General features: G+C 45.7%; 1 protein-coding gene across 1 annotated transcript in view; it reads left to right on the top strand.

The window, feature by feature from the left end:
* Window positions 1-256: 256 nt before the first annotated feature.
* Window positions 257-11,688, top strand: part of daam2 (dishevelled associated activator of morphogenesis 2) — a 61,452-nt gene continuing 50,020 nt past the window's right edge. Inside the window, exons 1-2 of the mRNA XM_022750102.1 lie at window positions 257-424; window positions 10,546-10,635. Coding sequence (XP_022605823.1) covers window positions 257-424; window positions 10,546-10,635 — 258 coding nt within the window. The remainder of the gene's footprint in view (window positions 425-10,545; window positions 10,636-11,688) is intronic.

The raw sequence follows: 11,688 nt of genomic DNA, 5'->3' as shown, positions 1-11,688 counted from the left end.
TGTCTCTGTCATGCGTTGCGACATTAAACAGGCCTGTCTGGATGTATTAAAGTCATTGCCAGTCATTCTTAAGGCCAGCTTGGCGTTGTCTCTGTGTAACCTTCTCTCTCTCTCTCTCTCTCTCCTCTCTGTTCCAGATCATGCCCCCTAGATAGCAGCCTCATCCTCCTCTCCACTCCCCCTCCCTGCCCTTGGCCCCTTCCTCTTACCTTCCTGGTCCAGCGCCACCTCCGCCACCTGTGTCACCACAGCCGCCATGCCCCCCAGGAAGAGGACGCGGCCGGGCCTGGGCTTCCTGTGCTGTTTCGGCAGCAGCGAGCCCCCGGAGATCAACCTGAAGGACAGCGTGCCCCTGCAGCTGCTAGAGTTCAGTGCCCCCATGCCGCCCGCTGAGGAGCTGCATGCGCGTTTCTCCGAGCTGGTGGTGAGTACACATGCGGCGATCTTAATACGCGCTTGAGCAAGCTAGTTCTAGACTTTACACAAAACATTTTGGAATTTGGTGTGTTATTAATTATTATTTCATTTGATTTGTCCTCATAAACCCCTCAGTTATTTCGGTCACAGTAAGCGATCAGCTAGCAGTTAGCTCTTGTTTCCTGTGTGAGCTACAGAGTAGCTACTTTGTCTACTGGGAAATTGTTTGCAAAATACCCAGCGATATCTCTAAGGCTGGAACTTATAGCAGCACGTTTCCTGGATTACCTCCATATCTACCTGTTACCATCCACTGAAATACTGAATGTAATGCATGTTCTGTGCTGTTGTGAATTTTGCGCTAAGGACAGAACAGAAATAATTCTCAATAAGTGAAAGCATTAGAAAAAATATATGAAGTTGGCTCCAAACAGCACTTTGGTACAATATAAATCCTGGAATTTTATTTTTCCCCTCATGCTGAGCAGCCCAGCTCTTTCCCTTTAGCGTGATGCTCATTGTCCCAACCAAACAAGATTAGGGACAGGAATTGGAAGGGATTGGGTCGTGCGGAAGGCGTCTTGGATGGTTGGATGAGGCCATGCCCCAAACTCCACCACCACCGACAACACTCCATTCAAACAAATCCAGAAGCTCGACTTTCCCAATACATGCAGCCCACCCTGTTTCCTACAGCTCCCGTCTCGTGCACAGATCACACTTGTTAGCAAAGGTTGTCGGTCTGTGGCGGTGCCAAACAAGCATGGCTGTGCTGGCATGTGCCCATGGTGTGGAGAGGGATCAGGGCACAGCTGCTGTCAGACTGGAGAAAGTCTGCTGTGGGTTTCAGCTGCCATGCAAGCTGGCTCTGGCTTTGCTGGAAGAACAGGGCTTTGCTGTTTCTGTCTCTTTGTTTCCTCAGTTCCTGTCTCTTGGTCTGTTTCGGTCCTGGCTGTCTCCAGCTCAGTATTTCTGTCGCTCTCCCTCAACCTCAGATTTCCTGCTTCTCTCTCTCGGCCTCCGTCTCCCTCTCTCAACAATGTGTTCAGCAGCATTAGTACAGGACTGCCTCTGGCGCTGTCGAGTCTTAGTCTTGGGGAATGCTAAACTCCGCTGGCTGCAGGATATATCACTCCTCCAAATGTCAAAATCAATTCAGGACATTAAGTGAAATTCCATTTGTGGTAGGAAATAATTCAGTGTTATCAAGGCAGATGTTTTCCCAGTGGTGATCCTTCCCCCTTTTTCCTGCTAATTGACCTGAGTTGAACCTAAATTCTCTGTTAAAGCTCCTTAATAACCACTAGTAATGCACAAACCATTAAATCTCAGTGGTTACAGTATATTCATTGGCTTGATTAGAGAAAATTAAAAGTTATCACTGTTGCAATCAAACTTTGATTGCCTCAATCAGTATCCCTGGACGGGACTGCCCTCTCAGCTGTATGATAACTGTGGCTTAGTTCTGAGAGACCAGCAGGTTGCTACTTGACACACTAGATGCCCTATGTGGCCTGAAAAAAAAGGCCTCCATGAACGGGGGGGGGGGGGTTTGATGTGCAGAAAACTTTCTGAAAAGCAAACAGAGACGTGTATTGCAGGAGGGGTAAAACAGAAACATGCTTATCATATGGGAGCGCTTAGCCGAATTACAGCAGTCCTCACGGTTGAGAGGACTGATTGACCCACAGCTTATTTTGGGGGTAAATATCTGAGCTTACGATGAAACTGACACAGATGCATGAGCTGAGGAAGAAGCAGAGCAGCAGGATTCGTCCCAGATTTCAAAACCTCTTGACTTGCAGCTTTTCGACCCTGGAGAGAAAGAGGATTTGGCATTTTCTCATTGGATCTGGGCCCTTCCACATGTTGTGAATAGATCATTCTTAAGATGGTTGTTGGACGGCTACATCTCATGGTGTCGTTCACTGGCTTAGATATTTTGTCTTTGGGGTAACGGCTGTGTTGGTCTCTGGTTCATCTTGTCGCTGCTCTGCTGCAGAATTTCAGCATTGAATGCAACTCTCAAAGGTTAAAATCTCATGCTAGAAAGTTTTAAAAAGGAAAAAATGATGCTCCAGTGAGAGGATCACTCAACCTGTGACAGTTTGATTCATATCTGCTATGATTGGATGACCGGTGCACAAACTGCTTCTACCTAACGATGGTCATCTGGCCAAGCCATCGGTCCTCCACATCTGTTTTACTGATCCTGCAGCCGACATGCTGACACATTTGACCAGTCGTCCAAGATTCTGTACAATCAGACCTCGAGCAGTCACTTAGTCTGTACACACTGCTTGTAACACAAGCAGAGAGTCGACGTAGGGAGGCGAAGACCTGTGCCGCAGGGGAGGAAATAAAGAAAAATAGGAAATAACATAACATAGTGCATATCCATGGAAACGGGAGATGGGAGTTTTTGTTATGAAAGCCTTTCCTGAGAAGGAGAAGGAGACTTAATGGAGCCTCCGGTGTGGGAGCGACAGATCTGGGCCAAACGGAGGAGTAAACCACCTCCACGTGTCCTCGCGTCCATAATGGGGTCTTCAACTGTGTCTAGAGATTGCACAGGGCACACTCCTCCACGTAAACTGTGTGTGTGGAGGGGAAGACTCAGAGCTGCCTCGCCTCAGGAGTATCATAGCCAGAAAACCCTCAGCTGTTACTTGTCTAATCTGCCGTGGCCTTTGCTTGGGAAATTAAATGTGATGTGATGTGTCTGTCCCTTGCACTTTTTTTTTTTTGGAAGATCACCTACTTTGGATGTTGGAAGTTAAATACAAAACAAACAGACATATTGCTATGGCGATAACTTTTCACTTCTCACACTCATCGCATAGAATTTGGCCATTTTCACCTCCCAAAGATGCAACTTCTGGCTTTGCTGGAAGAACAGCGCTTCACTCTGTCCGTCTCTTTGTTCCCTCACTTCCCGCCTCTTCTTGGTCTGTGTGGGTCCTGTCCGTCTCCATCTCAGTATCAGCAAGTTCTGGTGTCTCAGAACCTCAGACTTTCCACACCTACTGTCAACTCATTGGGAGACTTCTTAAATTATAACCTTTAAGCAACCTCTACTAACTTTGCTGCGTCATGCAAAATGCAGGAGCGTTGAATAAGTAATGTAGCAATTCAAAAGAGACGACTGATCGTCCTTGGTGTGTATCTTACAAAACTAATATGTGTGGGATCCGTCCTTGGTTTCCCTGTGTTCACACTGCCAAATGTGCAACAGCTCATCTCAGAGAAAGGCTGAGGAATAAAGCTGGTTCCAAGTCTGCCATATAAACCTATATGAAAGCCTCATGTGCCTCGATAATGAACTCGACAAACCCATGGAAATGAACCTGGAAGCAATCGCCACTGATTTAAACGCAATGAACAAACACCACATCAGAGGGGCTAATGGATCGCATCAATTAAACTACACATTTGCATCTGGCCGCAGAATTCCCTGATAGCAAATGTGCTGCAGCTCCGGGTTCTGTTTTTCGGATCTCGGCGCAGCAGTCTCTTTCCACCACTGTTTCAAAGCTTGCACGCATAGTTGATATACAGGCCATGTGTGAAGTTTGGTGCCGCTTCAACAACACTGACAGCTTTATTTTGTTTATCAAGGCAATCCCCTGCTAATAGCATTTTATCATCAAACGTGGAGTTGCTCTCATATTGAGTTGATAGAAAATGGCTTCTGCTCAATCACTCGGGCACTTTGGGTACGTTTGTGACTGGTGGTAAACCAAATGCAAGTTTTGGTTTCTTCAAAGAGAAAACCAAAGTGTGAGGTTGTTTGGGGACAACTACACTGGCATTTACATGGTCACATACAGTATGTGCTGACACTTTTGCAAGGGGTCTGAACCCCGACTACGCAGTGCCAAGGAAAAAGTAAACGCGTGAAAAAAATAAATGCAGCACATTTGGAGGCTGTTACAAACCAGCAGGGGTCCAGGGGTAAGGAAGGCAACATAGGCTGGTGTCATCTGGTAAGCAAAGCCTTTTTATTGTTCAGTTAAAGACAACAATATATGAACAGAGGGGTTACTACTTCAACAACAAAAAGACAACACAGAGAGGAGGCTAGGAACAAAGGGGAGGGCAGCGGGTGGCGCCAAATCATAAACAAAAATGCTTCCTTAGATGAGCCCCCCCTCCACTGACGTATATACTGCTGTTAAAATAAATAATATAAATTAATACTGTACTGTATTAATACTGTAATATTCATACTGTTTGTGGTGCACAACAGAGGTGTATAAGAAAATGCAACAAGAAAAAAAAACTCCTTGATCCCAGAACAAGTGTTCGTCAACCAGTCAACAATATTTTAATCGCCAGAATTCGAGTTGCCTATCGTAGTCAAAGATAACAGTTTATTCAACACTCAGTCGACATCAAACCAGAGGCACAGCCGCCGCGCCTGGCTCCTGCACGCTGGGGCTTTTATCACGTCCTGCAGTCAGACAGCAGGCCGAGGATTGGCGAAGGAAGAAAAAGGAGGGGCGAGTTGCGAATGGTGGCGGGGGGGGGGCACAACCTGCAGAGGAATCCCCCGTCGGACGAGCGGGGGGTGACGTCATCCAACCCTGTGGAGCAGAACTAATGGCACCACAACAAAACGACGTAATGTAATGATAACAAGACACCTGTCACCTGTAACAGGAGAGGCAGGACCGTTGAAGAACGCTGCTAAGCCTGCATGCATTATGTGTTAGCATACAGCGCAGGTAGCGAATGAATCCTGTCCCCAGTAAAGGGAAGACCCAGGCTTCCAGCCATCTGCAGCAAGTTGAGATGAGAGAGGATATAATGTACAGCACATTTAGCCAAATTGGCACAACTGAATCAGATCTACTTGGCCAACATCTGGCAAGTACAGCACTGGCAGACATCAGATAAGTGTGTGTGTGTGTGTTCTCTCTGACTTTCTCTCTGCCCTCTTGTTTCTATCTGCTCTACCTGTCTCTTCCCCTTTCTTTCTCTGTTTCACAGCTTGTGACGGTTTGAATCTAACCACAGAGGTGGCAGCTGTCCAGTGTCAGTGTCACCACAACCTTTAATAGCGTCCACTCCGTATGACTCGCGATGACTGTTTTTAGTAGCATGTAAATTATGTTCTCAAAACAGTGACGGTAAAATTATCCTCTCTCCTTTTGAAAGCTCACCATGTGTTTCCAGGAAAAACCGGACTCTTTAAAACATAAATCCTGTCATAAAGTTCCCACCCCGCGTGACTTTCGAGGCGGACGCAAATCAAAAATGTGTTGCGTAACGAGAGGGAATGGAAATGTTCTCCACCCTCTGAGCCACTGGGAGTGAGTTCTCTCCAGTGTACACCCTGGGATGCACCCTCTTCCCTTTCTTTTTCCCTCCATCCTTCCTTTGCATTTGCCTGGCTTCCCATTTCTAATACTCTTTTCCTACCTCTGTTGTAAAGCCAGCTCGTACCGTCCTGAGCCAAACTTAATGGTGGGACTGGTCAAGCCGTTTTTTGGATGAAGGCAGAGGCGGTAGGCTAACAACGGCTACTGACTGACTCATCAAAGAGCGGATACTATGACTCATCTGAATGCTGCAATGTGTGTGTGTGTGTGTGTGTGTGTGTGTGGGTATGGGATTTGTAAGGTGATGTAAAGCGGCTAAATCCATTCTTGCCTAATCATAAGAATAAGACGTTGGTTTTAGTCTGTTTTTATTGGTTGTGGTAAATGACTCAGAGTCAGCCTTCGCCTTCTGTGGAAAACTCCAGGAGTAGTTGTGAGGCTAGGCCTGGTGTAGCAGGACGACAGACACACACACACACACACACACACAGAGAAACTGACTGAATCTTGTATGGGTCAATAATGGCAGCTACAGCTTCCTGTGGGTCCCCTGGAGACCTCATATGACTTCCTGCCATCTTGCCTGTCTTTCCTCTGCCTTCCTGTCTCGTCCAGAGACTGCTGCAGAATATATATACATATACACTGTGTGTATATGTGTGTGTGTGTGTGTGTGTATATATATATATATATATATATATATATATATATATATATACAGTATATATAGTATATGTCTGTGTGTTTGTATCAGTGCTACGCCAGACAGACTCTCAACTAGCACTGTAGCACATGACATGAGGTAAAGACATTCATATCCAGTGTGGAAATGCCACTCCTGCACATGCATGTGAGAGGGTGTCATTCTTGGACCACACACATTTCCCATTTAGGTGGAAAAATCTGTGACAACATTTTTGTTCACTTCATTCAATGACTGGCAGAGGAGACGAGTCAATCACACCTACTCACTCACTGAACCCTCTTTCTTCCTGTATATTTAGTTTCCCTCACATTTCAGTGTCAGATTTGATTGTCTCCTTCTTTATTTCAAATGCGTCTGCACTAACACACACACACACACACACACACACACACACACACACACACACACAAAAACCTTGTTTTACTACACTTATGGGGACCTGTATTCGACATAATGCATTCCCTAGCCCCTAACCCCTGAATGCCTAGCTCTAACCCTAAAACCAAGTCTTAACCCTCAAACAGCCATTTTAGCTTATGGGGTCCAGTATTTTGGTCCCCACAAAGCTGATGGACCTCACAAGTATATAGTGAACTCCTAGTTTTCGGACCCCAACCTATAAGGCTGTTTAGGTTAGAGGACTTGTTACTGCTTCCGCTCCTGCGGTTCACCTCCTGTCCCCATGCACTTAGCCAGTGAGCTCCTGGAGCAGATTTACAGTCTGAAGAGGTATTTAAATTTTTCCACATTGCTCTGACTTCACTCCCATGTTTCGTTGAGACCCCCCCCTCCCCCCTTTCCATGTGGTGTAGATACATATTTAAATCCCCCACAGACATGTTATGTCATCTGACTCCTGTTATGTCGTGTAAATGAATTTATGTGGCCATATCAGCCATGTTTAGAAGCAAATGTGCCAAGATGTCTTCATCATCATAATCCCTGGGGTGGGGGTGGAAGGGGGGGGGGGGGGGAATACAGAACATCATGCATTTCTTATCTTTGCTCCCTTTCACCTTAAAGAGATCAGGTCAAAGCTAAATGTATTAAATAATTAAATTGAATGTTGGCATTTAGAGGAAGAATTTAACATTTTTGGAAATGCACATATTTTCTGTGCTTCTGAGAGTGAGACTGATGTCTCATGTTTGTGCATTAATTACAGATCTGGTGTCGTCTAGTCAGGATTTCCTATAAAGTCAATGGAAAGACTCAAGGGGGCACAAATTCACTCTTATGCATGAATCTACTTAATAAACGTACAGAGATGAGAGCAAACAGGAGAGATTGGAGGGAAATAAATGGTTGATTATTGAGTTACTAGCTAGCAACAGCTAATGCTTGAGCAGTTGGGAAATCGTCATATAGCACAAACTGCACAAAGAGCCAGTTGGGCCAAGTTTGTGCGAAAAGGCAGGGCAGAAATTGACCATGTTGTATCTCGCGTTAAATACGTGCTCACTCCAGCTCCCATTTTGCCACCATATCTTTTAAATTATCTCGGCACATTTGAGAAGCCCACCAGTCTCGATAAGCAGGAAATTGAGTGACAGAGAAGGTCAGTCAGTCTGCGGCGGACATGACAGTCAAAGCTCACAGCCGTGACACCCTTTTTTAATTTGTAACATTATTCGAAAGGCAGTTCTGAACGAAATATGAAAGGAAGGGTACAGAGGACCTAGGTATGTATTTTTTCCCCCTCTCGAGCAGCAGGTGTAACAATATTAGCTTTGGTTTATGTGAATTCCCAACAGGAGCGTGCTGGTGCAGGAGGATGGGGGCACATCAAGAGAAGGTTTTACACAGCAAAGCGGAAAGTGGTTTGGTTTTGTTTTGGAAGACTGAGAGAGGGACTGGGTTTTTTTTATTTTTTTTTTTATTTTGGGTGTTACTACGGTCATGAGGAGAGGCCATGTGATGCGGATGTGGTATTGGAGCACAGTTGGAAGGTGGGGGGTGGAGGAGGGTTGATGGTGGAAGAAAATGGTGGGATATTGCATAACTGGAAAGTGAAAAGTCCTCTGGCTGGCATGACAGGAACATTCCTCCACCCACCCGATGTCCTCATCCTGGACTTCATCTCTCTTTTCCCTTTTCTCTGATTCAAATGCAAACTGGTGCCTGTCCTACCTGAAAATAACAAAATGAAACATGCAGTCCACATTTTAAACTCCCAGCATGCATTAGCCCTTAGCACAACCTGCCCCCCCCCCCCCAAAGATATTTTACACTTTACTGGTGTTTTATTTGAAGTGTTGATCCATAAGAAAATATATTTGTGGTTTTAAGAACCAAAAACCATCTCAATGTAGTTTTACATCTCCTCTCTCAGGCTTCCCTCTGGAGCTCTAGTAACAGGTCAGCGAGCCAATCAGAAGAGAGGAGGCTTTGAGCCTCTCTTCTGATTGGCTGACTGTTTTCTGAGTGATCCAATAAAAATATAGCAGTTTTCAGGTAAACACTAAACGCGAAACCAAATCCTGCAAGGTTGGATGGTGCCTCCAGGTGGACTTGAGGCATGGCTGAGGGTGGTGACTGCTTTGTTGTGACATCACAAAGTTACAGAATTCCTGACAGCTGGTTTTAAGGCTCAGTTTCTGAATACAGTCTGTGTGCATTTCACTTTGGTACTTTCACAGTATTAATATAGAACATAGACCTGTTTTATAATCAAACAACACATGGACATCTACCTTGATAATATATGGGACCTTTAAAGCCATATGTAATCATTTATCCATTTCTAAATTCTTTAAAAAAAAAGTAAATGTCCAGGGTTAGCTTACCGACTCCCTTAAACTGTAGAATGCACATGTGGCAGACACCTAAATCCTCATTTCATTGCTCATGTATATTGCACTCTAACATAACACCCCACTATATAAGACCTAAAATTGAGAGGCTTTAGGAGTAGCAGGGGGGAAATGGAGAGAACACAAAGGAGCATAGAGATCAGCTACCGGGCTCAAGTCCCATGTGGTTCAAATCCAGGGGTCTCATTCTCACTGATTTGCAGAGTAGCTCCCAGTATCAGTTCTTCCAAACAGCAGCAGTTTAGACAGCAACCAGGCGGCAGGCCAGAGATGAGCTAGCTCCTAGGCCTGCGTTTCGAAGCTGGAGGATGTGGAGAAAGGACTGTGGTCAGAGCCAAAGCTGAAATCTGCAAAGATTGAAGTACAGAGAGTCAGAGGGTCGATGTTCAGCTGGCACATGACGGCTGATTTCCTGCGTGACAGTCACAAAAAACAGCCGCATGCGTTTATTGTAGCAGGTGACGTGGACCCCCTCTGGGTGGGAGTCGCTGTGTAAAGCTGCTGCTGGTTATCCCATTGAAAGGACTGGGTGAGAGATGATGTCATTCTTCATAGTGTCGGATGCTTGGAATGCGGGCCACCTCAGCCCACCCCCTCCAGCTGAATGGATGAAAACAAATCCTGTGGATCTACTGGTCGGCTTTAAGGGGCCCCACCTCTGGCACCCGGTAGCCATCTTCACTCTGGGGGGCCCCGGGGGGCCCCAGCACTTCTGGCTGACGTCATGGTAGCAAAACCATTATGATGAGATTAGTGTGAGCTTGTACACAAAGCCCTGGCACCATAGCATCTCGCCCTCTCCTCTATTTTTTTGTGCTTATCCATTTCCAGGACCACATAGCTTCCTTTCTCTGCTTTATTCAACACCTTCCTCTTTTTTCCATCAATGCGTCCCTCTCTCTTCAACTCTGATTTATCCATCTCTCTTTTCCAAGACTTTACTTTTTCCTCCCTGGCACACAGAGACTCATTTCCTGGGTTCATATGCATTTCAAAAGGTGCAGGAGGCTCCTTGTACCAAGCTGAAGAATTGAGAAGAGCAGCAGGGTGAATATCAAAACACTGCTCTGTAGCCTGTGGAGACCAGTTCCCAGTTAGGTAGGGGGAAGGCTGGACAATCAAACGGCACGGTGTGAACTTGACTCGCTCAGTGATCTGTAGTCATTGCGAAAAATGTTGTGCTTAGTTATTGTTCTTCTTTTTCAGTGTATTCTAATTAGCAAATTGAATGTATGGTTTCAAAATGAATGCTGTGTCGATAACACAACCTCCCTTGTCATTGTAGGATGAACTGGACCTGACGGATAAGAACAGGGAGGCCATGTTCGCTCTGCCCGATGAGAAGAAATGGCAAATCTACTGCAGCAAGAAGAAGGTGAGTTGCTCCCCTCTGAACTTTATCGTACATCAGCTCCGGTCTCTGGCTGGCCCTCTCTTTGACTGGCTGCCTGAACCCACAGTTTAGAGCTGAACTGTCAGCAGTGAATGTTATTGAAGGGCCGCCTCTTACCAGAACCCCGGTTTGAACCATCTCAGCCACACAGTCAACCCCCACATCTCCGATTGTTCATTTCTGCATCGATGTAAACATGTGCACATACGTATTAGGCCATACTGCACAATATTTTCTGCATGCTGTAATATGTTGTTCGTGCACGTGTAAACAACAGAGTACGCAAACAGCTCTCGTTTCAAGGCCCCCAATTTCCAAGTCTCCCTCCCCGCGTCGGAGAAAGCAATTTCCTCATGCTGCTTAAGAATTGTCAACATACCATTGGAGCACTAGAACATTCTGGTTAGCCCTCTCTTTCACCCCTCTCCCCTCGCCAAAATATCTCCCGTTCTCTTCGTACCCTTCAGCGTGTCTCTCCACAACAACTCTGGTCTCACTTTGTGGTCAAATATCCACCAGGAAATGACATTGTGCTTGGAGAAAAAGGGGAATTCAGACCCCCTCTCTAGCTCAATGGCAAATTGAATAAATAGTCATAAACCCTCCCTTGTGTCTCTTTGCTAATTTGTTTGTTGGCTGAGGGTTTCATGCTGGAAGCAGGACGAGGATCAGACCCCTCCTTCCACTTTCCAAGGCATGCAGGCTGAGCTTCGCTGATGTGATATGCTCTGACAACCTTTCTAAAAAGGAGTAAACACACACCACTTTGTGTGTGTGTGTGTGTGTGTGTGTGTGTGTGTGTGTGTGCGCATACTCGTGTGTGCGCACCTGCATGTGTAAAAGTTTGTACTTGTATCCGGGCCAGTATTGAGTTACTAGGAAAAAGAAGAGCAGTGGAATTGTGGTGTGTTTAGAGGGATGTCAAGGCGAGGATGGAAGCTGGAGCACCACAACAGCTTACAATGAAATGGAATAGGAGTAAAAATAATACAGGAGGGAGATATAATCTTTGTTTTAATACATTATGATAACTGT

Source organism: Seriola dumerili, unplaced genomic scaffold (assembly GCF_002260705.1).
Source record: "Seriola dumerili isolate Sdu_G_001 unplaced genomic scaffold, Sdu_1.0 BDQW01000149.1, whole genome shotgun sequence".
NCBI classification, from domain to species: domain Eukaryota; kingdom Metazoa; phylum Chordata; class Actinopteri; order Carangiformes; family Carangidae; genus Seriola; species Seriola dumerili.
The sequence above is the reverse complement of the archived record's forward strand: the minus strand, read 5'-3'. Positions and strand labels throughout refer to the sequence as shown.